The following is a 27,146-nucleotide window of genomic DNA, read 5'->3' on the forward strand; positions in this document are numbered from 1 at the left end:
TGCCAAAGTGGGTGTGGCAGAACCCTCTTTAAGGAGAAGCCTCAAAGAGGTGGAGGAGATTCTTATTTGACTGAGGAGAGGGGAAATGCAACAAGCTTTGATTCACACTGACATAAAGGTTAAAACATCTAACCATAAAAATAGGGAACAAGTCCTGCTCTAGATAGCAGTAACTGGATTGAAAAACCAAGCCATTCCAGAAGAGTGTTACCATCAGTTAATAAAGCTTTAAATGAAGATTAGACCAATTCGATAGCTGATAGTCATAATGATGATAAGGCTCCTTCAGGATTAGAGGCAGAATGCTTCTCAATCCCCATTGTTAGGAAACGGCAGCAGGAGAGTGTGAGTTCCCTCATGTGCTGCTTGTGGACTTCCCCTAGCTGCCCTGAGTAGTGACTAGATGCTAGAAAGGCCAGGTAGAAACTTTCAAATAAGGTAGATATTTTATTCATTTGTGATATTTATATGCCGCCCCATAACAAAGGGTTCTCAGGGTGGCTCACATAATAACACCGCTTAAAAAACAAGAAACACAATAATAAAAATCTAGACAGACAGGCACCTATTTGGTCACTCATTGTGGGAAATAGGATGCTGGGATAGATAGGCCTCTGGTCTGATCCAGCAGGGCTCTTCTTACGTTCTTAAAGCCGACCGGCTCCAAAAAGAGCTAGCGATGTTGAGGGATCACCGCATGTACTTGTGCATGGTCCATACATCCCAAAAGCCACCCATGTCTAACAACACAGACATTGGCAAATGTTCTGCTCCCCTCAGGTTCGTAATAAAATTTTTGTGGCTGCTGGATAGCTATTCCCCTGTTAGACTAATAGACCAGAATGGCCATCTGGTAGGAGCCTTTTGTTAGAAGATCGTTTCCTGAGAGGTGGGAGGTTCTGAGGCTTTGAATGATATGCCTATCAGAGCTTCCAGATGGTGACACTCCCCCAGCCAGCTGGGAGGGAGCAAGTAGGTGTAGAGGGGTGTGTGTGTGTGTGTGTGTGTGAGAGAGAGAGAGAGACAGAGAGAGAGAGAGACAGACAGACAGACAGACAGACAGCAGTTTTCACTTTAGAACTGAGGACCAAACTATATGCGCTGCTAAATGTGGTACTAGTAACCACATTTTTGTTTTTTTGTTTTTTAATAATAGCAGGTATGGGTGGGTGGGGGTGGGTTGAAAAACACACCAATGTGATGGCTAATGACACTTTTAGCATCACATCTCGTTTGGTCTTGACTGAAGGATCAGGGAGGGAGAGGAAGAATTGGATGGAGAGAGTTTCTAATTGGAGTTGGCTGAAATTGGGGCTGCAGCCTTAAGAGTTGTCATCATAGTCGCTTTCTTGGCGGATCTTCTGCCTTGGAGGAGTGCCCATTTGTATAATGCTATTGCTTGTATATTTGTAACAAAAACAAGTATTATGAACACACCTTTGTTCTCCAGGACCCTCTCATCCAAGGGAAAAGCTGCGTCTGGGTACCTCTGTCTTGACTAGGCTCCTCCAATTGAAGAAGCACATTAAATGATAACAAGAGTCCTTCAGTGTTTCTCCTAGTATCTAGGTAGAAACATTTGCCCTGAGAAGTTATGAGCAAATATAAACAATGCACTAGGACTAAGTGAAGTCATGTTTTGTTTCTGACATGAAAAAGAGAAGCCCCACTGAAGAGTTATATGGAACTCTAAAGCTTGCATGCACTTAAACCGCCTCTTAAACCAGCATTCTGCCTATTTTATATATCCTATGCTTTCTGAACATGGTCATCAGTGGATCTAACAGAATTGTCAGCATGGTCAGGACTGGTATTAACCTGGGTGGCATCCTTGGGCATCTACTAGGGCCCCAACATCCCAGCAGGGTCCACTGCTGTTGTCTGACCTGAGACCCACTTTCATGTTTTCCCCCTGGTCCAGTGCTACAAGGTGTACTGAGTGGCTGGGCCTAGACACCATTTTAATTTCCCACAATACCCCGGATGTATTGTTGCTCCAAGGCATTGTGGGAAATTAAAATGGCAGCTTGACCCAGCTGCCCAGAGCTGCTGCCACTGCCTGTACTGCTAGGTAAACCCACAAGGGCCCACTGATGTCACAGGCCACCCACCCACCCAGAGGGCACTTTGCCCAGGGCCCTCTCAACTTGGGACCAGTCCTGAGCATGGTTAACAGCTGATAATGTGCAAAAATAAATACATAAAAACAAGGCATGCCAAAATCAACGAATGTACTGGCAAAATTACCATGGTCAGTATTGGCAACATCACTCTGATCCTGTTTTAATGATGGTGTAATCTCAGCTGAGATAGATTTCCTGCTGCTCTTAGTGCTTCAAGTACTATCCCCCTTGCTTGTGTTCCTGATGCTGCAATTGTGTTCCAAATTCATCTTTTGACAACATTCTCCATATACTATGAGTCTTTAATTGCATCACTGCTCCATATAATGTCAGTTCATTCTCAAAGAAAATATTTAGGTGGCCACTTAGAAGGAACTATCAGTAGAAACACTTTACATAGGCTGCATCCAAAATTCTTAAATATCTGGGATTTCATACAAGCCAAGGGCACCAGAGGGCACCCTTGTACAGTTTTCAGCAATGTTAATGTAACAGAGCTATAAATTATTTCCCAGGGCTTTGGCTCTGTGGGTTGTAGAGGGAAACAAATAGGTAGAAGTTTACATCCCTCATCATTATAGCACAATTTCTAGCCATGTTCATTCATTCTCCTGTCTCTGTTTTAGATCATGACAATCAGCTCAACCCATAAAGCAGCCCATATTTTATGTGCAACTCTGGGACTGTGCAGGCAATAAAGGGAGAGATGAGCAACTTTGTCTCAGAAAATAACCCATTTACTCTCCCCTCCCAATAATAATAATCCTATTACACCAGCCTTCTCCAACCTGGTGCCCTCTAGACATTTTGGACTTCAACTCCCATCAGCCCCACCCAGCATGGCCAACGGTGAAGAAGCCTGGGAGTTGTAGTCTAAAACATCTGGAGGACACCAGGCTGGGGAAGGCTGCATTATACTTTTGCTAAGCATCCTTTCAAACAGGCAGGCTCTGGCTATCCTTATCACCACACACATTCACTCAGGGATCTGTCTATACGCCGGAGGTGTTTTCTCTAGAGGCCAATTCTCACATCACATTTCCGCTCCTGCTATGACATTCTGCAGAGATCTGGTGAGCACATTTGGCTTGAAATGTTATGCCAGAACAGGTGATTCACTTTATGATTCCCAGGCTGATCCTGCGAGGAGGCCCCTAAAGTGCTCTTCTTAGTGATGTCTCATAATTAACCTGCCCTTCGCGGTATTCTGTTCATTAACAGAGACTGGGGTGTAAAACTAGCAGTTTCTAATGGCAAATGAGTCAGACAAACAGCTTGGCACAAGGTGCCAGAAGAAGAAAAACCGTCACCGCAAGCCTTGTGCTTTTGTGAATCATTTCTGCTAAGAGTTTGTGTTGAAACTGATCAATAATGCTCCAAAGGACTCACCTCTGTCTCTCCCCTGTCTTTCCTAGAACTGACATCTTTAAAATGAAACAATCAGAGATGCATGCGTAAGGCTGGATTTTCCCCTAAGATTTTTTTTTAAGTATTCCTCCAAGTTTAATTACAAAATCAAATTTGTTTCTATTTGTGTGAAGTTTCAGCTTAACAAAATCTACATGCCTCACTGAAATGGATAGTTCTAGAGGACTGCTAAGTGCAGAAGTTAAGTAATACAAGACAGATGATTCTATGATCTAGTTCACATGTCATGGCAGCAAATCGTGGGTTATTTAGCCCACAATTTGCAGGGATGTGCACAACATGCATGGCACTTCCACTTACTGTAAACAACCTCTGATCGATGCAATCGGAGGTTGTCAGCATGACGTGCACACTTGGACCATTCAGTTGTTTAGGGCTAAACAACCCAGCGGTCTGGGTTCACACATTACCCTGGCAACTTCCAATCATGCTGATCAGAGGTTGTTTACAGTAAATGAAAGTGGCTTGTACAGGGAGTACATCCTGGCAAATTGCGGCTCAATTAACCCAAGGTTTGCCATAGTTATATGTGGACTGCCCCTATGTCAAAGGTATTGAACCTCTTTCCGCCTGAGGGCTGAATTCCATTTCAGAGAAGCTCTTCAGGGCCACATTCCAGTGATGGGTGGGGTGAAATGCAAAAGGGGAGAGGCCAACAATAACAAAGAGGCCGGCATATTTTAGCTTAAAACTTTTACTGCCAGTAACTAAGCCGTAGGAGAGGCATTTCAAACTTTTAGAATGGGGGGAAAAACTGCACAAAAGCTGGGAAACCACCAAATGATGGGTGGTTGGGGGAAAGGGAGTGGGGCCAGTGGAAGGGGGCGTGACCCTCTGGGAACCCCAGGAGGGTCAGATTGGGGCCCCAGACCTGAGGTTCTACACTGCTGTTCTACACTGGCACTGTAGGAAGAAAGGCCATTTCATAAACATATCTGCCAACTGAGGGGTCTAAAAACTGATCGTCGAACTCTGATTTTACCTAACCAGTTCACTTCAGTTATGGTTCTGCAGGAGTCCAGTGGGTGGCAGCTAGTGATTAACCCAGGAGGTGTTTTCAGATGAGGTTTTAATTGTGCATTTGCCCTCTCTCATTCACAGAATTTTACTGAGGGTCCAGGCATCGTCACCTTCCCATGTTTTCCCACCACTTCTTCTGGTTTTTCCCCCCCCCACAACAATTTGGTTACGGAGGGAAATACAGAAGAACTGCAAAATACTTTTTGATTGGTAGTGCTAGGAGCCCTCTGTCTGGAAGCACCCTAAGGGAGAATTTAAGAGCAGTAATGCTACACCAAAATAATTTAGCCAATAACAAAGTATGCATGCATGTGTGTCTCTCTCTGTGTCTGTTTTCTCCATATTTTTGAGGTGCTAAAAGCAGAAGCGAAGAATTTTAATTGTCCTTTCCACTGCTAACATTCTGTCTACTTTTCCTGTCTAGGACAGATGGGAATGGGACGCAATAATCCAGGGATTTTCAAAATTTGTTGCTCTAGAAGAAAAAAAAATCTGTTGGAACCCCTCCAAGTGTTGCTGGCGTAACAAAGACAAGGTTGGTGTCCCTTGCAGAGACTAGCAGATTCAGGCTGCCTTTACACTAAAGAAAAACCCTGCAGTCCTCCCGTTTTGGAGACTTTCCGCGTTTACTGCGGGCTCCTAGACAGTGACCACGTGATTGCTGAGAGGGGAAGCTTTTAATTTTCAAGATTCCATAGAACTCAATGAAACAGCGCCATCTAGTGGTTGTTTTAATTATGTAACATTCCTAGTTAAAAAGATGGTTCATTAGTTCTGGGTCTTTTTGAGGCGAAATAAGCAGGAAATACCTCTGGGTGTGCCCTGGAGGTTAATGATGTCATGAAAAGGATCCACAAACTTCTGTGACAGAGCAATCGCAATAGCAGGATAAAAGCTCCATGTGAAGGAGCCCTCAGTGCTCAAATTACAGGGGTGGGGGAGGGAGGCCAGAGGTGGCCTGTCCCCTAACCTTTTGTGATGGCTTTGTTAGCTATTGTTTTTCAAAGGCGATAAAGCAGCATGATTCAGTTAAATGTACAAGAGAGACAGGGAGTGGGGGCTTGTGGCTTTCATAACCTGAGCACTGGAAAAGAATCCACAGCATCAGGTCTGTTTTTAGGTCTCTGAGGGATGGACCCAAGAGAATCAAAAGGTCCATAACAATAGGAGTTATGGGCCAATGGGGCAACTAATACCAATGATGTCACATAACCAGTTTATCTGCCCATAATGCAGATTATGGGCAGATACACTGGTTATGTGACATCACTTACTATTAAGAGGTGGGGAACCTGAGACTCTCCGGATTTTGTTGGACTATAACTCTCATCGTCCCTCACCACTGGCCATGCAGACTAGGGCTGATGGAAGCTGGAGTCCGACAACATCCCAGCCCTGCTCTATTTGAAAGGGATGGATGAGTCCACTGTCATCTGGTTCATTCACAGTATACACACAAAACTGGGCTCTTGCCCTCACTTGCAACTTATGGCCTCTACTGCTTTCCCTGCAACCACGAACCCTCCCATTTCTCCCACCCACCACCACTGCCACCTGTGACTGTGGCATCGACAGCCTAGTATCTGATGCGCTAGTCACGCACGTTCGTCCTGTCACCCAAGCACTTACACTCCAGCTTATCCTCAGCCCGTCCCCTTTCCAGCAGTGACAGGTAGCAGACAATGTCCTTCAGGTAGACTACCTGAGCCAGTGGGGCTGGCGGGTGTGGACTGGCTGTTTTCAGGGAGATGTGGCTCTTTCGGAGGTTAAACGGTAATTTCTTCTCCAAGCTTCTGGAGCCTAGAAAAGAAGGCAGAAACGCTCACATGAGGTTTAGAGCTACAAGACCGGCGCTGCGCCATGCAGTCAGGTAGAGATAATTTTAATCCCCCCAGGCCTTATTTGGCTTGGCTTGATCCTGCCAGTGGCACAAAGAGCTCAGGAAGGGGTCACAGACGTTCACCAGCAGCCCAGTCTGATGTGTCTGTTTTATCTCTAGCCATACAAACTGATGTGGGCTGCAGCAGAGCAATCCTCACACTGGGGGGAAACCCACCCCCCTCCATCTGGCTCCTTGCTTCCAGGGAAGCTGTGCACAGAACTGTACTGACTTCCATGATCACTCTCTAGTGGCTGAATGTGATGAGACCATCCATCTTCCTGCTCTGGCCTGGATTACGTATGCACAGACTTCAGAATGAACTCCAAGGAGCTGCACCAGTGTACCTCTCTATTAATCTTTTTTGGGCAGAAATGCCAAGCATACCATTTCACAATTGCTTTTATTATTATTAATTATTAATTATTCTTTTACTCTTTTACTCAGTTTGTGGGGCGGTTTACCACTGGGTCATGGTTTTATGGTGTTTTATGTCCTATTTAATTTTATGCATTAGAGGATTATATGTGTGTGTGTGTGTGTGTGTGTGTGTGTGTGTATGTATATATATATATACATACACACACACACACACACACACACACACATTATATTTATCTGCCCAATAAAGGCTGTTCTCTGGGTGGATTACATTAAGTTAAAAGAATAAAATACAATTGTGTGCGCATGCACGTGCACCATTGCACAGCAACTGGGCTAGGGATGGGAGCATAGTGTGCTTTGGCTGTGCATTACCAACCACACCTCCTTATGATGTCTCAGCCATTAAGAATCCCTTCACTAAGAGTCCCTGGCAGCTAAGCACCAAACCCACAACTTTTTGCTTTCTTATCCAATGTTATCAGTGCAGCCCCAAAGGGTTAGAAGATATTTCAGATTATTATTATGTTATGCAATTCCAACAGTTGTTCACAATTGTTACTGCAATGCACCACATGGTGCCTCTTCTCAGTCCCCCATATTTGCATGTGTGCAGAGGTGCACGTAGGTCATTTTAGACCTTGGACTCAGTCGTCTCATGGGGGCCCCCTTTAGACGGCCATGTCACGTGTAATACTTCAGTTGTGAAGCACAACTCACATTTCTCTTCTCCCCACCCTCCACACTGTTCTTCCATGCTTTTTAACTGCTTCTATGTTCCTGGTATTTATTATTTATTAATACATTTATATCCTGCCTTTTTTCCTCCTTAGGAACCCAAGGTAGAGTACATAATTCCCCTCCTCTCCATTTTATCCTCACAACAGCAACCCTGCGAGGTAGGCTGGGCTGAGAGTCTGTGACTGGCCCAAAGTCACCCAGTGAGCTTCCATGGCTGAGTGGGGACTAGAACCTGGATCTCCCGGCTCCCAGTCCAGCACTCTCACCACTGCACCACGCTGGCTCTCTATACCACACTGGATATGTTGGAACAACTATGACGAAAGTGTTCACCAACGCTGATTTAAAACAAAACAAAAAAACTCTGAGCACATGCAGTTTTGCATTTTAAACTCACTTAAATCAGAGCACCATCATGACTACAGGAATGAAATGGAGTTTGCTTCTGCTGCCCAGCTGCCCTCATCCCCTGCCCCTCCCTGGCTGATCTTTGGTGGGGGCAGGGGCTGGGCTGGGCTGGGGGGCCTGAACTTTGGCTGCAAGGTCCAGGCCCAGCTGCACCACCGCAGGTGTGAGGGAAACTTTATTTTTCTGTCAAAGGTTGCAGTTCCTTGGGGGTAGTGTGTTGGGAGCTGCGTGCTGGCAGAGGGCAGAGTCAAAGCTAGTGGCAGGTGGGGGCACAGCCAAACATCACCGCCCAATCACTCTTGCCAGAGGTCTGAACTGATCGCTTGCACAGAGCTTTTGCATAAGGACTGGCCAACAAGATCACATTATGCCAGTACTTTTCAAGCTGCACTGGCTGCCACTCCATTTCCTGGCCCGATTCAAAGTGCTGGTATTAACATTCAAAGCCCTTAACGGCTTGGGGCCAGGTTGTTATCTGAAGGATCACCTCCTCCCATATGTGCCTGCCGAGGCCCTAAGATCATCCTCAGCGGTCCTTCTCTGTGTGCCCCTGCTGAAGGAAGTGAGGAGGGTGGCTACCAGGAAGAGGGCCTTTTCTGCTGTGGCACCTCAGTTGTGTAATAAACTCCCTAGAGAGGTTCGCCTGGCACCTATGTTGTACACATTTTTATTCTCCCAGTATTCTAGAATTTTAGCTTCCTAGTCTTTTAGCTTTGGTGTTTTAAATCTGTATTTTAAATCACTGCATTGCTGCTAGGTTTTATTCTGGTTGTACTGTTATATTGTGGTTTTAAGCTTTCATACCTTATAATGTTTTATGCTGTGCTTTGTGGTTTTAATTTTTGTGAACCGCCCAGAAAGCCTTGGCTATTGGATGGTAAAGAAATAAACAAACAAACAAACAAAATTTGAAATTAGGCCAAGGGCTGCATTTGGCCCTAGCGCTGCAGGCTGCCCACCTCTGCTATGTTGCCTTCCCACCTTTTTCCACAACCACCACATAGTTCCTGTCCTTACTTTTAAAGCTCTACTTTGCCTTGCCACTTTGTAATGATCTCCTGAAATATCTCTGCCAACTTCAGTCACCTTAATCTAGCCTTCCCCAACCTGCTGCCCTCCAGATGTTTTGGATTACAACTCCCAGGATTCCTGAGTATTGGCTGGGGCTGATGGGAGTTGAACTCCAAAACATCTGGAGGGCACCAGGTTGGGGAAGGCTGCTTTAATGATATGACACTGCACGTGTCAGTAGACCACTCACCATAAATCCTAAATCAGTATGCAATGTATGATAATGGATATTTGTATGAGAATATATGCCCATGTATATAGTATGTGAGAAGGAATATGTGACCTGGGAAAAAACAACCGAAATGAAACAGGCCGGAGTGTGGCAGTGAGGAAATCGATGTACAGAAAAATCCTGACCCACTGTAGATGGACTCGATGATCTTATAGGCCCCTTCCAACCCTACTATTCTATGATTCTAGATAGGCACATTTCAGGTACGGTCCGTCCTTTAGGATTATTATTATTATTACATTTATTTCCTGCCTTTTTTCCTCTTGCAAGGAACCAAAAGTGGCTCACATGGCAGTCCTCTCCATTTTATCTTCACAACAATCCTGTGAGGTAAGTTAGTTTGAGAGCCAGGGACTGACCCAAAGTCACCCAGTGAGGTTCATGGCCAAGTGGGGACTAGAACCCAGATCTCTCACATCCCTGTCCCACACTCTGATCACTACACCACGCTGATATTTGCATGCTCTTCTACTCAACTTCTCCTGGCAAAAAGGAGTGCTCTGGAGGCAATGAGTCACCCGGTGCCACCCCTCGCCCCCAGTCTGGCTCCTGTTGCCATGGATGACAAAGATACTGGCTGACAAATCTCAGCAGGAAAACGGGTCTCCCCATTGCCACCCCCGACAAAAGGCAAACATCTAAAGGTGCCAAGATGCTCCAGAATCCACTGTGCTTGAAATAGCAATGTGACTTCATAGCTGAGCCCAGACAGTCGGTGACACTGCCACAGATAAATTAGCTTGCTGCAAATACAAGCTGATGTTTGCAAAGACAACAGCAACATGTTTCCCCGAGTGTCTCAGAGGAAACTCCCAGGAGCCCCTGACTACCACTGTGCAGCAGACGGATGTGGCTGAGCCCGTGAAGGGAGGATGCTGGAAGGACCAAAGCCATCAGCCGACCCTATGAGCGAATTGCTTTTTTGAAATCGCTCGCTTGGCCTGATGGAGAGGTTTTCACTTCCCAAATTCTCACAGGGATCCAAAAGGCATCTGCTCAGCTGCCCCTTCCATCTCAGGTTTCCTTAGCAGATGTTCGTCACTTTGGGCAGATCAGGAAGAGAATTCCAAGTGGTGGCTTTGGCCTGTGAAACTGGGTCCATACAGCTGCGTGTGGGTGAGGCCGGACAATGGCGGTGTTCACACGAGGTCTCAGGAAGAGCAAAGCAAAGGCAAGACTCACCTGGGGACTGTGGGCTAAGCAGAGAACCTGAGGAAATCTTGGAGGACCCTGAGGAGTTGTGAGCAGAGGGGGTACCAGCAGCGGATTTCTGTGAGGATGACCTGGACCAGCTCGGTGAGGCATTCCCAAGAGCTTTGGCGTTGGCAGTCGGAGCGGGACTTAGAGATGCTGACTGCTGTTCTACCGGGTTGGCCTGGGAGCTTTTGGATTCAGGCGTGTGCCTTCCCATGGCACTTAGGAGAGTTTTCCCATTGATCCCTAGAATTCAAACACAGCACGATGTCAGTACTCCTGAATGAAACATGCTCTTTTGTGCTCGCCAGCTAGGAGCCTGGGCCTGCTCAGCATTTCAAGAGCCCATCCTGGACAAGAACTGCCGTTCATTGTCCTGGACAATTGGACAGTGATCTCGTGCACTTCCTGTGCCAACTGACTCCCCAGGAAATTAGGCCAATTCTTTACTAGTTTTTGACATTATATTAATTATGATTATACTATACAATATTATTATATTGTTCTATTATTATAATTCATTAAGAGAGCAATCCTATGTCCCCTAGACAGCATCTGGGGGAAATAGGATTTTTCGGTTTCCCAGCTCCAAGCTCGTAGACAGCGCTCCACACCCCCTCCCCCTCCCAGCCAGGGCGGAGAGAACCACAGCGGCTGCCCTCCATGCCTGTCCATGCTCGTAACACGGAGCACGAACAGGGCGAAAAGGGGGCGTTCCTGGGGGCGGGGCGGGGAGGAGACTGCGGAAGCTGTTTAAGGCAGCTTCCTATGCGGTCTCCAGCCCTGTTCCCGCTCCCTCCCTGAAGCTGTGCTTAGACACCCGAAATCAGGCATCTAAGGAAAACTGCAGGGCAGCCAGAGCACAGAAGGAATCCTCTCCTCCATGCTTCAGCTGCCCTGCATTGGATAGGCAGTTGCTCTGACTTCAGAGGAAGTCAGAAGCGACCATCCATCTCAATAAGATTGCACCCTAAATGTCTTAGATGCCTTTCTCAGAAAAAGACTCAAGGCACCTTATAACAGGGATTAAAACACAAACATTTAAAACAGCTAAAAACAATTAACGATAAAATAACAAGCCCTGATAAAACAATTGGGTTGAGAAGTTCATCATAGGCCGCAGTAGAGGAAAGCCTTCGTCTGGCACCAAAAAGATGACAATGTTAGCGCCAGGCAGACCTCACTGCAGAGAGCATCCCACAATTGGGAGGGCGCTGAAAGGGCCTTCTCCCTTGTTGCCATCCTCCAAAACTTCCTTGGAGGAGACACACAGATGAGGGCCTCGCATGTTGATCATAGCGTATCAACATGTGAGGTGCTCCATCAGGATGTGGTAGTCCCAAGCCATGTAAGGTTTTGTACGTTAAAACCAGCACCTTGAATTGGGCTTGGAAACATACAGGCAGCCAGTGCAAGTGAGCTGGAATCAGTGTTATATGCTCAGACCTCAGACAAGTCAGCCCTGTTTATCCTCAGATGTACTCTTTGTCTTGCACTCCTCTCCACTTATAAAGCTCACTGCCCCACCCCAGTTTCATCTCTATTGCCACTGGACTGGTGATGTCATGGGCATGGCATCTCACAGAATCTTCAACCAGAAACAGAAACAGCTCGGTAGCCGTAATCTCAAGGGACAGCAGAGGGGGAGAGCTCACGTGACTTCTTTCAGAAAATCACATTTCCGTCTCGTTCTTTCCCTTATGTGTCCTGTTACCTTATCTCACCCCTTGGACAGCTGATTTTTTTTCCTGGCCCTCCTCAGATGCTACCAGTAGCCTGCTCTGCTGTACCTGTACTGCCCGTCCGCCTGCCCGAGAGTGAAGCATAGCTAGAGAAGCAGCTGTGCAGCAGGTTACTCAGGAGGTCCATGCTGAATACCAGAGAGAGCAGATCCAGAGTGTGATTTTCTGACTAGAGCCAGTTTGCTGGGGCACGTGTAGGATGGCCACTTATGCATTATCACCAAAAATGAGGGCAAGAGGGCACCAATTTGTATTTGCATATGCTACTGTATATGTATAGATGCAAATTTAGATACAATTATTATAAATTATATAGAAATATAATACATCTCACCCTAGTGGAGAAGACTGTAGCCAGCTGACAAATAAGCCTCTCAGTCTGCCATCTAGGTGCTAACTGTTGATGGGCACTTTCAAGGCCACTGCTGTTCTCCCTCCTTATCACTCTGTATCTGGACTGTACAGCCCCTAGCAGAGGACCCCTTCAAATAGAGAACTGTCCTCTGTAACAGGACATATGGCCACCCTAAACATGACCCCTTTTCTTTCTAGCTACACTTGCTACTAGTTCATTTCCAGACAAAGAGTTTTTCTACATGAGGCTGTTAATCCACTGTATTTACTTTAGGTTTCATCACAGAATTGAGGTCCAAGCACTACACGAGGAGCGTTTCCTTTCCTGCTTTTCCATTACATAACCTCTAGGTGGCACTGTGGTAAAGAAGAATAGTGCAAATATACAAGATGAAATGGTGCTTTTTTTGCTTTCACAATTGCATTCATTTTTCTTGCTTTAAAAAAACTTGCCAAAAGTGCTGGTTAGACACAGAAATGAAATTGGAGGGTCACAGTGTCATCAAAAGAACCCATAAACAACCACGAGGAGCAAAGGGCTGGATGCACCCGATCTCAGAAGCTAAGCAGGGTCACCCTGGTTAGTACTTGGATGGGAGACCGCCTGGGAATCAGGCTTCCTGCACTGAGCAGGGGGTTGGACTCGGTGGTCTTGTAGGTCCATTCTGACCCTATGATTCTATGACTGGTGGTCTATGATGAGTGCATGGAACAAAGGAGAGTGCCTTTTCTGTGACACCCCCCTCCCTGGTTATGGTAATCTCTGGACTTGGGAGGTCTCCCTGGCACCATCTTTAATGACTTTTCACCGCCTCTTAAAAGCTGGCTTGCTTCAGTAGGCATTTTAAAATCTGATTAATTTGTTTGGCTGTTTCATCTGCCACTCTGCTTACTCTTTTAGACTTGTAATTATTTTAAATTTAGCTGGTTTCTATTGTCATATTTTATCTTTTATGTTGTTAGCTGACTTGGGCTTCCCTGAATGGAAAGGTGGTGTATAAAGCTACTAAAACAAATAATGTGGCACGGCTCAAACAAACTGGACAAGATCTTCTGTCCTCAGTTGAATTTACTATTCCCTGCTAGCCTAACCTTGCTGAAATCAGTTGGCATGGATGGGGGCAAGAGTGTGGGACTATTTCAGCCTTGAACTTGTCCCCAAAAGAGAATTCACTTTGTAATGAACAGAGCTAGAGGAGATGCAACACAGAGTGGAAACACACAGCATTTAAAAACTGCCATTAAGCATAGTAAAGGGAAGATGTGAAATGGAAAACTGTGCCATTGGTTCTGTCCTAGGGTGGTCACTTACACATTGCCCCAAAAGAAGAAATGCATCACACACACACCTCAAAAGAGGACAAAACAGAAGAGGGATTTGGATAAAATATGTATAATCTTATTTATATGTACAAAATTTAGAAAGAATTATTATCATATAATAGAAATACAAATGGGCTGTTCATACAACATTCTAAGCCACACTCAGTGTGGGTTGTAGTTGAGATGTGGGTTAGTGTGCTGTCTGAATCCAGGACATTTTCTGTGGGGTGGTTTGCATGGTTATTTTTCTTGAACAAGCCACCTTGGGAAACCATGGTTTGTTGTTGGGTTGTTAGGGTGGTTAACAAGGCACACTGCATGGTTAACAAGCCACCCTGTGGAAAATGTCCTGGGTTCAGACTTCATGTGAACACACTAACACACGATTCAACAAATAACTCATAGTTCAAGAACAACCCACACTCAATGACTGAGCATGGGTCAGTGTGTTGTGCGAACCCTGTCAATAACATCTCATCATAGTGGGGAAGGCTATGACCTATGTACCTTGCTCAGTCTGCTGTCCAGGTGCTACCTGCAGATGAGCAATTTCAAGGCCCCTGCTGTACCTTCGTATGGGCCTTTATCTTTAAACTAGAGAGCCCTTCAAAAAGAGCGGGGCTGGACAACTTTGGAGGGTTGGAGGGCCACATCCTCCCCCCCCCCCAAAGTAGCTGCAACACTGCTTGAAGTGGCTGAAATGCAAGAATCCCAGTGATTCTGCTGGGAAACAAGTTGCACAGGGATCTGTTTGGTGGGCTGTGGAGAGACCCACAGATGTTTGGTGGGCTGAGAGGGGCCCCATTCTGCAGAGAAACCGGGCACATGATCACCACATGCTGTTTGTCTGCAGAAACAGCAATTCTGCCGGGAAACAAGGCATAGGGGAAGCACTGCCTTGTTTCCAGGCAGAATCATGTCCTCAACAGCCCGCAGACTGCTGTTTGGTGGGCTGTGGAGGAGAGCAGGGTGATTTTCAGTGGCACTGCAGTGGCAGCAACAGGAGAGGGGGCACAAATGGCATTGGCAAGTCACATACAACCTGTGAGCCAATTGTTTCCCACCCTTGAAGTAGAGGATACCTTCAATAGAGGACAGTCCTTTGTAAAGTGGGACACATGACCACCCTATCCTAATTCAGGTATTGAGGTATGTATGTCAACCAGTTCTGGATGGGGTTGCAGTCCCCCTGAAGGAGCAAGTTCATAGCTTAGGGGTGCTTCTTAACCCAACCCTGCTCCTGGCACCCCAGGTAGAGGCAACGGTGAGAAGTGCCTGTTATCAGCTTCGGCTAATACACCAGCTATGCCCATTCCTGGAAGATGTGGAGCTGGTAGCAGCGGTGCACGCACTGGTAACCTCTAGGCTAGATTTCTGCAATGCGCTGTACTTGGGGCTGCCTTTATATTTCGTTGGGAAACATCACCTGGTACAAAATATGGCAGCCAGGTTGGTCTCTGAGACATCCCGTGGAGACCATATTACACCAGTTTTAAAATCTTTACACTGGCTGCCAATTTGTTTCCAAGCAAAATATAAAGTGCTGGTTCTTACCTTTAAAGCTTTACATGGTCTAGGTCCAAGGCACCTTAGGGAACACCTTCTCCCCCATGTCCCAGTCCGCCACCGCAGGCTCTCTGCTGCGGCTGCCTAATGTGAGATGTAAGCCCCCACCACAGCTTCTCTGAACCCAGTGAGGGTGGCTTTGAAACCACTCCACAGCTGTACAACAGGCCATAGGTTCTGGGTGGTTTGTTAACCACCCCAACAAGTTACCCTCACTGGGTTTGGACAACACGAGAAGCCGTACCCGGTGAAGGTAATTATGCAAATCAGCCAACATGCGACTGGCATGTGCAGGGTGGTGAACAAGCCACTGTGGCTTGTTAACCACACTGTGATTGTACAAACCAGGACTCCGTGTTAAGGGACGCTCAGCTGCTCTTAACTGAGAATCAGATTTTAGCCATTTCATGGTTACTCCTTTTAAGAGGCTATTGCTGGATATGAAATCTAGCAAGCTATCAATAGTCATTTCATCAGAGGAACTGGAGAACAAAACACCAAATGATGGTCTCTCTCAGGGAGCTTGTGAGCTCCTTTTTCCACAGAACGCCTTACCCATAATTACATCACAGCCTGCCATTTCCTAAAATGTGTTTGAACAAGCTCCACTTGTCTCCTTTGCAATTATTATGCAGTCAGGAGAAAGGACGTATTCCCTTTCATCATCTTCTGTATCCAGCTGGGATGGTAGAGATGCCACTGCACTGCAATACCAGAAATGCAGAGCTGAAAGAAAGACATCCTTGCATAGCAACTGTTTCCTGGCAAGACATAATGGTTACAAATGCCAGGCCACCTTGAAATAAGGGGAGGGAATTTTGTAAAAAGCTTTGGCACCCAAGCCCTGTTTATTCGAAATGTTTACTGAGCATGTCTCTCTCTGTGCAGGATTCCAGAGAGAGGGAAGTCCCTCATAAAAAAAAAAAAAAACATTAGGAGTGTTATTCTGTGCACTGTGGATACAGTTAGCGAGCAAGAGGTGGTCTGTGGCAAACCGGTTTTGTGGGATCAGTTCCAGCTTCTTCCTTCTGATGAAGTGGACAAGGTGCTTTCATCTGTAAGGCCAACCACCTGCTTATTTGATCCTTGCCCATCTTGGCTCATTTTGAGCTGCAGAGAGAGGCTGGGTGAGGGGATCAGGGTGGTGGTGAACACCTCCATTGAGGAGGGAGTGATGCCATCAGCTGTCAAGGAGGCAGTGATAAAACCACTTTAAAAAAAAAGCCCTCCTTGGATCCCCAAGTTTTGAACAACTTTTGCCCAGTTTCAAATCTGCCATTTTTGGGCAAGGTGATTGAGCGGGTGGTGGAGATGCAGTTGAAGGCACACTTTGAAGAAGCAGATTATCTAGATCCATTTCAATCAGGCTTCAGGCTTGGGCGTGGGACAGAAATGGCCTTGGTCGCCTTGGTGGGTGATATGAGGAGGGCTTTGGATAGGGGTAAATGTTCCTTCCTTGTTTTCCTTGACCCCTCAGCAGCTTTTGATAACATTGACCATGGTATCCTCCTGGACCGCCTGGAGGGGCTGGGCATTGGAGACACCATATTATGGTGGTTCTGGTCCTTCCTCTCCAGCAGGTACCAGAGTTTAGCACTGGGAGAGGAGGTTTCGGACCCATGGCCACTAACTTATGGGGTGCCACAGGGTTCCATCCTCTCCCCGATGCGATTTAACATCTATGTGAAGCCGCTGGGGGCTATCATCAGGAGGTTTGGGGTGCGGTGTCATCAACATGCGGATGACACACAGCTCTACCTCTCATTTAAATCTTCACCAAGGTTGGCCGTAGAATCCCTGTCCAAATGTCTGGAGACGGTGAGTGGCTGGATGGGGAGGAATAAGCTGAACCCTGACAAGACTGAGGTACTTTTGGTGGGAGACAAGAGGAGGTTGGGGGATGTTGACCTGTGTTGAATGGGGTATGGCTAGCCTTGAAAGACCAGGTCCGCAGCCTGGGGGACCCATTTTAGACTCCCAGCTATCCATGGAGGCTCAGGTGTCAGCTGTGAGCCGGACAGCACTGTACCAACTCCATCTGATACGGTGGCTGCGCCCCTACCTTCCCAACCATGTGCTCCCATCAGTAGTACATGGCCTGGTCTCCTCTCGTCTAGACTAATGCAATGCACTCTACATGGGGTTACCCTTGAAGATGGTTCAGAAGCTGCAGCTGGTACAGAACACAGCGGCTCACCTGATTAAAGGCAGCTGCCGGTGTGATCACATCACTCCAGTGATGAAGGAGTTGCACTGGTTACCAGCTGTTTTCTGGGCCAAATTCAAGGTGTTGGTTTTGACCTTTAAAACCCTATATGGTTCGGGCCCAGCCTATCTCAAGGAGTGCCTCCAGCAGCACCAGACAGGCCACTTAACAAGATCAGCCTCAGATGGCCTTCTCTCTGTTCCATCAGCCAGGACAGCTAGACTGGTGAGGACGAGGGAGAGGGCCTTCTCTGTGGTGGCCCCCACTCTGTGGAACTCCCTCCCTAGGGAACTCCACCATGCCCCCTCTTTAATGAGCTTCCGCTATGCATTAAAAACGTGGTTGTTCAGGCAGGCATTTGGGGTGGGTTAGGCTATTTTTAGAAATATGATGTTTTAATGTAAATTTTTATTGTTTTAAAGCTGTTTGTATTGATGTACATTGCCCAGACTGGCTGGGTGACTGGCCAGACTGGCGATTAAGAAATTTAACAAACAAACAAACAAATAAGGGGGCAGGGGGAAGCAAGAGAGTGCCGGAACTGAAGCTGAACAGAGTTCTGCCTGTTTACGTCTATGTCTGTGGAGCTCCCTGTTAAATGCAGAACAGGGATTTCTTACACTGTGAAAGTACTTGTAATGGTTACCTGTAACGGGAGCACAAGCAACTTCAGTCTGGATGGAGATACCTGTGTCAATAGTCTTGGACTCTGAATGCAAGAAGGAGAAGAATAAAGACAGACTTGATCAATGGCCACCTGCTAAATGTTTAGTGCAATCCATCCATCCATGCATCAAACAAATGTTTATTTGCAAACTTTCTTGCAAAGGGTTCCAGTAAACAGCTGTCACATTCTTTCACTCCTTTCCTGGAAAAGCGCATCACATACTGGGTTAGAAATACACTGGGTTGCACGCTCATTTTATTCTGCCTCCTCTTCAGTGCAAACTACAAGTAGGCGCTATCAGGACCTGGCCTGAGCTGTGGATGGCCCTACCTAAGTCTAGGTCTGGAGGGTCTGTGGAGAAAGTAGAAGCAGTGCAGAGTGGAAGGAGCTGGGAGCTGCTGCCAGAAGTATAGCAGGCATTGCTCTGTTGAGCCAAGCAGTAGCTGGAGGCCTGGCTCCTAGCGTGTATACCAGGTCTGACCCATCCAGACCCTTCCTACTACCTGCCAAATATAGGGGATGATGTTGCATACTTCTGCTCCCTTCAGCATCTTGAGAGGTCTGAAGCTTCAGAATCTATAGTCCCAGTTGACTTACCAAATGAGATCCCCGATCATGATGATCCTGGATCAAGTTCCTGAATCTAATAACTGGCACAGTGGAACCAGGCTGAGTCTAGCATGTGATAGCTTCACCATTTGTCCAGCTCACAAGTTCTTATGGTCTAGCCCAGCAGTCTCCAACCTTTTTGAGCCAGTGAGTGCATGTGGAATTTCAGGAACATAGGAAGCTGCCTCATACAGAGTCAGACCTTTGGTCCATCTAGCCTAGTATTGCCGATACTGAGTGGCAGCGGCGGCTCTCTAGGGTTTCGGACAGGCTTTTTTCCAGCCCTACTTGGAGATGCTGGGTATTGAACTTGGAACCTTCTGCATGCAAAGCAGACGCTCTACCACTGAGCCAGGGAAAATGTCATAGGCACTGTCACAAAATGGCTGCCATGGGGGATTGCCCATTCACAAAATGGCTGCCATGGTGAGCATGGCCAGTCACAAAACACGTATTTCACAGAAAGGCAAACAGGCGAGTTTAACAGACAAATAAACTGCCCCAGAACCTGAATACAAGGCAGAGATAGGGTCTGAGCCCCAAAACACAAGCCTGCTCCTTTGAGCCCACAGTTCTCTCATTTATGATCACATACCCCGAAACACACACATGTTATCTCTCTCTCTCTCTCTCTCTCTCTCTCATTCTCCACAGCCATAGCACAAAAGATCAGTCACTCATTTCCCTCTCTTTTTCAGGATCACCTCCCGACACACACACACACACACACACACACCCTCACCACTTTCTTCTCCTCACCCCCACTTGGGTCACTCCTACCATTGCTCTCTGTAGCTCTCCTCACCCTAGCCCTGGTCTCCTCCCACCCTGTTGGTTTCCCCCCAGCCCTGGACTGCCCATTTCCTCCTCTCCACTTCGTTAGGTCACCTCCAGCTTTCTCCCCCAGTGTCCCCGCTGCCATCCCCAAGTCTCCTCCCTTACCAGGCAGTGGTAGTGAGGTCTGTCCCTCCCTCCCTCCCTTCCTTCCAGTCACCTGCCATCTTTACTTCCTAAAAATGGCTCTGGGTCCATATGGGATGCAGAGGCATTCAGACGAACAAAGAAAGCAGCACCGAACACTAGCACTTCACTCTGTAGTGCACTTGGCCACCCTAACAACAACAACAACAACAACAACAATATCATCACAGGTAACTGCAGGGCACTTCATGGGCATGGGGGAGGAGTCCACAGGTGCATTGATGCCCGCGGGCACCGCATTGCCTACCCCCAGTCTAGCCACTCTTTTACTCTGTTTCCACAGCTGATGTGCAACATTTCCCCTAACCTTCTAATTCATTGAGTCTAGGAATCAGCATATTTCATTCCAAGATGTGCCATAATGGTGCTCCTGTAGGACATCCTGTAGAAAGTAGGGATGTCAGAGAAATCTGCAATGGATTCTAATGAGTTCAGATTTCCATGAATCTGACCTGCGCATTCTTCAATGCCCCAGCCTTTTCTGAGTCGCATGGACTCCATGGACTTGCAGACCGGTTTTAACTAGGCGGGGAGGGATTTGTGCTAATGTGCACTAGCACTAATGTGCACTTGGAGCAAGTGGTTTTTGTGAACCACCCAGAGAACTTCGAATATTGGACAGTATAGAAATAGAATTCATACATACATACATACATATGTAAGCAAAATTCTCAGATATCCCAATTCTAAACTAACCCCCCTCCCCCACTTCTATCAATGAGTGGATGATGGAGTGAAAGACGCCTGACAGCTTGCAAAACACAGATGGAATGGATTTAATAAAATCCATACATCCCTAATAGAAAGTATGTGAATGGGAACTTCCGGAGCTGGGTCAGGCATGCACAAAAGGATATGCAAGTCCAGAATCTGGCAATTGTCAGGAATGTACATTTCAGAATTTTCTGTCATGTAACTATTATAAACAACTCTCTCTCTGCCAACTTATACGTACAGCAAACCCATTCTGAGTGCCCAAAAGAGCACCATTCATACACAAGAGGGACCTATCAGCAGGCTTGGGGGAACCCCAGGGTTTGCAGAAGCAGAAAAATCTTCAAAAAACAAACAAGCAAGCAAACAAACTAATGGGGAAAGAACCCCAAACAGCACAATCAGTGGGCACAGAATGCTGACTTACTACTGGGGGCGAAACCTGGAAAACTAGCATGGGGGGGAATAGAGTGGAAACAGCTGTCTGGAAGCTTGAACAAGGAGCACTCCAGAAGCCAGTGTGGTGTAGTGGTTAGAGTGTTGGCCTAGGACTTGGGAAATCTGGGTTCTAGTCCCCATTCGGCCATGAAGCTCATTGGGTGACTTTGGGCCAGTCATTGACTCTCAGCCTAACCTACCTCACAGGGTTTTTGTGAGGATAAAATGGAGAGGAGGACCACCATGTAAGCTGCCTTGGGTTCCTTGCAAGAAGAAAAAAGGCAGGATATAAATGTAATAATAAAAAATAAAATACATACTACAACAGTTGCTTGCAGGTCCCACTTGTTCCTCTCTAAAAATAATTCTAACAAAGACCACCTCTAAAGACATTCCAGCTTTATTTCTGTTTTTAATTTCACTGAACATGCAACATCGAATTTAAACCTTACAAACAAACAGTTGATTCACCATATCAGCCTTCCCCATCCTGGTGCCCTTCAGATGTGTTTGACTGCAAACCCCAGCACTGCATTCCAGCTGCAAGTCCAGCACATCTGGCAGACACCAGGTGGGGGAAGGCTGCACTAGTTGGTAGCTAGTGAGGTTTGAAGAGGAGAACCCATGCTGCTCACCAAGATTGCTGAACTGTGGAACACTGGAACTTTGCCGCTGGCTCTCTGGGGAATACTGGCAGACTTTTCGTTTGAAGGACATGAAGAGGTGTTGGCAGAGCTCTTCAGGAATATCCACCTCCAGATATGTTCTCATGAAGAGCTGGAACCCTTCATAGTCAATAGGCTATAGCGGAGGAAGGCAGTGAAGCAAAAAAAGAGAGCAAAAAATCCCATTAGAAATTCTGCCACTTAGATTTTGCCTTCTGATTTTTAAAAAAAAGGTCAACCACATATCTAGTTAGTTGTGCAGAAATACACCCACACAAGGCAATGATTGGTATCAACAACTGAGCTTTCAGGCTAACACTAATGCATTATATATATATATATATATATATATATATATATGCCCTCAAGGTAGCAATTGCCCAGTTATGAACATGGACCAATCAATGTGTCACAGGAACCATGTGGATGGTCCAATAGGAGGATGTCACAGGAAGAAGCTGGGGATAAAAGGCTACATTATTTTTAGGTCAAGAAAGACTTCGCTGTCCTATGGTTCGTGGGTTACTTACCTTAGAATGGAGAGAGGAGCTGTCCCCTGACTACTTTTAAAATCAGACAGTGATTATATTTATCTCTGGGTTGCTGTTTTTAAGCTCATCCTCACTGTTAATTAATTGGCAATTTAAAATATGGAACTGACAACATATGCATATGAGCCGTGGTAGTAGGAAAGATGACAACTTTGGATTAAAGAGCATGGTTTGAATGGCATTGTGCTTACATTGCCCCACTCACAAAAACAAAAACAAAGAAAGAAAGAACAAATAGCAGCCCCCCAGCCCACTCCCTGACACACAGTGAGTACTCCATCATCTCTTGGGGGATGGCAAAGGGTGACTTTCAGGGCAATGGTGCTAAATCCGATGTTATAGAGGCAGACATCTGCTCATGCAATGGGCTTTTCCCTTTCCCTCCCCCCCCTGCAGCTCCCACCTTGCATACACCCCAATCTTCTCCAGAGATTTCCCTAACTACTGTAGAATAGATTTGGGAGTGCAAAGGGTTACAGTCTGGAGGGAAAATTCAATGCGCTGGCAGAAGGACACTGCTGGACACAACCCATGAAGGTTCAGTTATGCATGTGAGTGTCAGCAGTGATGCTGGGATCCAGTAAAGGAAATAAAGCACATTTGTTGCAAAAAATACACCCGGGGGACCAGCTGGCAGTGTGCAGTCTACAGTTGCAGGAGTCCAGGTTTCAAGACTCTGGGGAAAATGTCATTAGACTGAGAGAAAACACATGTATATCCCAAGAACCAATACAAGAAATGGCCACAGACTGCACAGGAGGAATTCATTGACATCTACCTACCTATCCCAATATAAAAGAGACAAAAAAAATATCAGAATGTAAACACACTCAGAGAAAAAGCATTATATATAGCAGGAATGCATTGAGCTCTGCCTGATGCTTCTCCCAAAGCAGGTATATGCAGTGGAACACATATAGCTATAGGTACACAGTAGAAACGCTTGGCAGCATACATACAGCACTATACGCAACTAGATATCTCTTCTGCTTGCACTGAAGAAAGGTTACATTGCAGAAGTACACATTACATGTAAGTACGCCACACACAAATGCAGTGATACATTTCTTACACACACATTGCTAGCGCTGGTGCATGCTGGACTGCATTCCTATATGGCGGCAGCACATAGGAGAGGCAGCTAAAACTCTTCAAGAGGGCACATAATAACAAAAGGTGAAACACTCGGCCCAGGCTGTGGAAAGAAATTCTGGCAAGTGGGGTGCTGGGGTGTCTTTGGAGGCACTGGTGGCACAGACCTGGCAGTGTTAGGTTGCCAAGCTGAGGAACAGCAAGATTCTTCACACATGACACACCTCTCACATCTGGTCTGTTTGGGGCTCTGCTCAGCTTGCAATCCAGAAAACATGGACTCCTGGTCCAGATCTAGACCAGACTACTCTCAGTGTCCAGGCTAGGGTTGAGCCCTGTGGGAAGCCCATCCATCAGGCCCTCATATAGACTCTGGTAGAACGAAGGCATGATGGGCAAGGCATGTTCCATCGGCAGTTATGCTGGGTAAACAAGAGCACAACATGGCAGAGACTAATAGCACCTCTCACGGTGCTCTGCAGGAACTGCTAGGATGGGGTACTTCTTCAAGGAAGAAGCCATTGTTCCAGTCAGCTCAGTTCCCTCAGAAGCACCACCATCCACAGGGTACTGACTACAGCCTTAAAGGGCCTGTGCTTATTTCCATAGCCTTAAACTCCTATGTAGCTGAGGGACCTGAGAGGCTTTGGGAGAGCCATTCTTGGAGGATGAGGCTGATGGGAAGGCTGAGTCTTTGGGACTGGGGGTGGGGATGCATCAGTGGTTGCTAAAGAGTGGGGTGACCAGTACCTCATTGGGCTCAGAGTCCTCTTTGGAGTGAAACTGAGTCTCCAGGCTCAGGTCTGTGACATTCAGACAGCTTTCCACTACTCTGGGCCCTGAGATGGGCAGCAGGCATATAATAGGTAGCAGGTGGTTCACAACTTTCTTAGTAGTGCTATTTTGAGGGCCAAGTTGAGGAACCAAATGTGGAGAGGTGGGTAGGATCAAAGGCAACAAAATCCTGTAGCAGAACTATTATACTCTCTGCAAAATTTCACTCTTGTAATCAGCATTCCACTTAACTTGCACTGTTGCTAGTGAACTACACAAACTCCCAAGTAAATAGGCATACATTTTTGGATCATATCTCACTTCAAAAACTCCCACTGACTCTTCATCCTGGTAATGAATTCATTTTCTGTTCAAAGGGTTTGAAAGTAGACACAAAAGATTACTTCTGGGCCTGCTACATGTACCATGTGTAAATGTTGTTAAGGAGGGATAGAAAAGAAGAAGTTGGACCTGCCACACAATATTGGAGTGTGAGTGCAGTTTCTGTTTAGTGTTCCAGCCAGGCAGTCCTTTTCCCAGGATACTCCATTCTATTCTCTCTCCCCAGTTGTCTGTCCCCATGCCCCCCCCCCCCGCCCCAGTCTCTCAGCATTCTGTGGCCACTGTTCATGCTCAGTCCTCAATAGGCTATTTGGAGGTTTCTTTTGCCCATTAGATTTGTTTTACTTCTGCAAATCTTGGGGTTCCCAAGTTCATGGGCGGTGCAGTTTTAGCTACATGTGGATAGCCACCCAGAGAACTGAGTTTGCTGTTGGTATATATACTATGGAAGAAAAACTGAATGTATGGTGCAGGTGAAGTAGACTTTATATTTACATCACAGACCAATTTAAGGAAAAGCCGTTTTAAATCTTGTGTATAAATGCCCTTACAGTCATAATCATATGATTTCTACAAAATGCTCCCCATCTGCAGGAAGCAATTCTCTGCATGGTGCAAGAATAATGGCATCAATTCATGACTCAATGGATTACAGTGACAAAATGTCTTTGAGGATTTATCCCTCCATACATGGATTCCCCAAAAAGACTGTTGTAGCCTTGAGGTTTTGTCCCTTTTTTATGGAGTGCAGACTGCAACTGCGTGCCATTAGCCCGAGCCTACTTGTTTTTTTAGGGTACTCAGTTTTACCAAAGCGAACATGCAAAGCAACATGTAAACACCACATGTAGTAACTAGAGTATGGAAAATGAGTCTTACTTGGTTCAGAGTGTCTTGTTTCTAAAGGAGGGAAGGAAGAGCAAAAAAAGACAAAGGACAGTTAAGTGAAGAAGTGCTGAGCAGCAGAAGGAACAGAAGTAGCTACTCTGCTAGACAGAGGCAATTCAAATATCCAGGATGCCATGTGGTAAAGTCCTTCCCATGATTGTACCACCTCAGAATGCATTAGGGCGAAGACTTCTGGATGAGCCTTCTCCCTGACTTGTAAACTTTCTACTTAGTTGACAGATAGCAGGCAGAAGTTCTGCATGGAAAAACTACAGTAACTATTCAAAGGACTAAATGAAATACTAGTTCATGTATTTATTCATTTTCTTTTTTGTATTTGTATTTGGGACTTCTTCCAAGGTGCTCAGGACAGCACACAAAGGGTTACTTTGGTTTAGTTACACAACAACCCTGTGAGGTAGGTTAGGCTAAGTGACTGTGATGCTCAAGGCCACATGTAGCCAGCACAATCCAATGTGTGCTTACTCTGAAGGAATTCTCATTGTTTTTCAGTGGGGCTCATTCCCAGGTAAGTGTGTTTAGGATTGCATAAAAGCCTTTAAACCGACGTCACAGGATTGTTGTGAGGATAAAATGGGGAGGAAGAGGACCAGGTAAGCTGCCTTGGGTTCCTTGCCAGAAAAAAGGCAGGCTATATGTGTAATAATAAGCAAGCAAACAATCAAATAAACAGGATTTGGACTGGACAGACTGTCAAATAGCCTTCAAATAGCGGGCTGTCCTCTGGCAGACCTTCAAATAGAGGTCTGTTCTCTGCAAAGTAGGGCACCTGTACACCCTGGATATGAATTTGAGAGGGTTTTGAAAGGACTACAGTTAGTTTCTGTTGTAGTGGGATAATTATAATGTACATGTGTCCAATGATATTGATAAGGAGAGAAAGAAATGACACGAAAACAAACCAAAGGGAACTATGTATGGGTCCTTTGTATCAGTGCTTGCTATGGGTTTGCAGCTATTGTGTGGGCCCTCCATGTTGGACCCTTAGATGCTACTTCCTGACCCCCCCCCAATTGGTTGCCCAAAGCCTAAGATGGAGAAAAAGGGAATGACAATTGTTCATGCTCCTTCTCCTCCTCATCTCCAGATCTGATTTGAAAGAAGTCTAGGTTATAGGCATTTCATCACGTGGTTAGGACTATTTTATTTTGCCTGGCCTTTGACCCAAGCAGTTGTCTGTTACTGTTCTGGCTCTTCAATATTCATTGTTTTATTATCTGGCTGCTCTGTGTGTTTTAAGGTTTTAGTTAGCATTTTAATTTTGTCGGGTTTTTTCAAATTTTATTTTTATCTTTTTATTCCCGAAGTCATTTTGAAGGCATTCAGGTGGAAAAATAACCTATAAGTAGATATACAAGCAAATAAACAACAGTGTAGAAGTGACATTTTTTAGCACCAAGCTGTGGTGCAGATACATATGCAAGGCAGTTGAAGACACACACAAAAGAAAAGAAAAGAAAAGAGGACAGCCCATTTGAAATACGCTGGGTGGGGAAGAAGCAAACAAGAAACTGTACTAAGAAATGGATCTACATGCTGTACACGTGCCCCTAGAGAAAAGAAGGTGGATTGGGCAGCAGTAGTGCCACTCTGCAGCAGAAAAGCCTGCAAGCACTCCTGTTTCCAGATTCATTGAACATAGAGAGCTTGTAGACGGAGGGGTCTGGGTGCTGACTTACAGAAGGCACTGTGCAGCTGTTCTGTCTTTTCTTCCTTAAATCTTTCTTAAAGATTTT

The 27,146-nt window shown here is 46.1% G+C and overlaps 1 protein-coding gene across 1 annotated transcript in view; it reads right to left on the reverse strand.

Annotated features, from left to right (window-relative positions):
• Nucleotides 1-27,146, reverse strand: part of DGKG (diacylglycerol kinase gamma) — a 117,958-nt gene that overhangs the window by 83,196 nt on the left and 7,616 nt on the right. The window contains exons 3-7 of the mRNA XM_084842004.1: nt 25,381-25,401; nt 21,713-21,878; nt 18,315-18,377; nt 10,466-10,723; nt 6,201-6,371 (exon numbers count right to left, since the gene is read on the reverse strand). Of these exons, the coding sequence (XP_084698130.1) occupies nt 6,201-6,371; nt 10,466-10,723; nt 18,315-18,377; nt 21,713-21,878; nt 25,381-25,401 (679 nt within the window). The remainder of the gene's footprint in view (nt 1-6,200; nt 6,372-10,465; nt 10,724-18,314; nt 18,378-21,712; nt 21,879-25,380; nt 25,402-27,146) is intronic.

The sequence above is a fragment of the Heloderma suspectum genome, chromosome 3 (assembly GCF_057233095.1).
Source record: "Heloderma suspectum isolate Gila_16-S chromosome 3, 16-S_ref, whole genome shotgun sequence".
NCBI lineage: Eukaryota > Metazoa > Chordata > Lepidosauria > Squamata > Helodermatidae > Heloderma > Heloderma suspectum.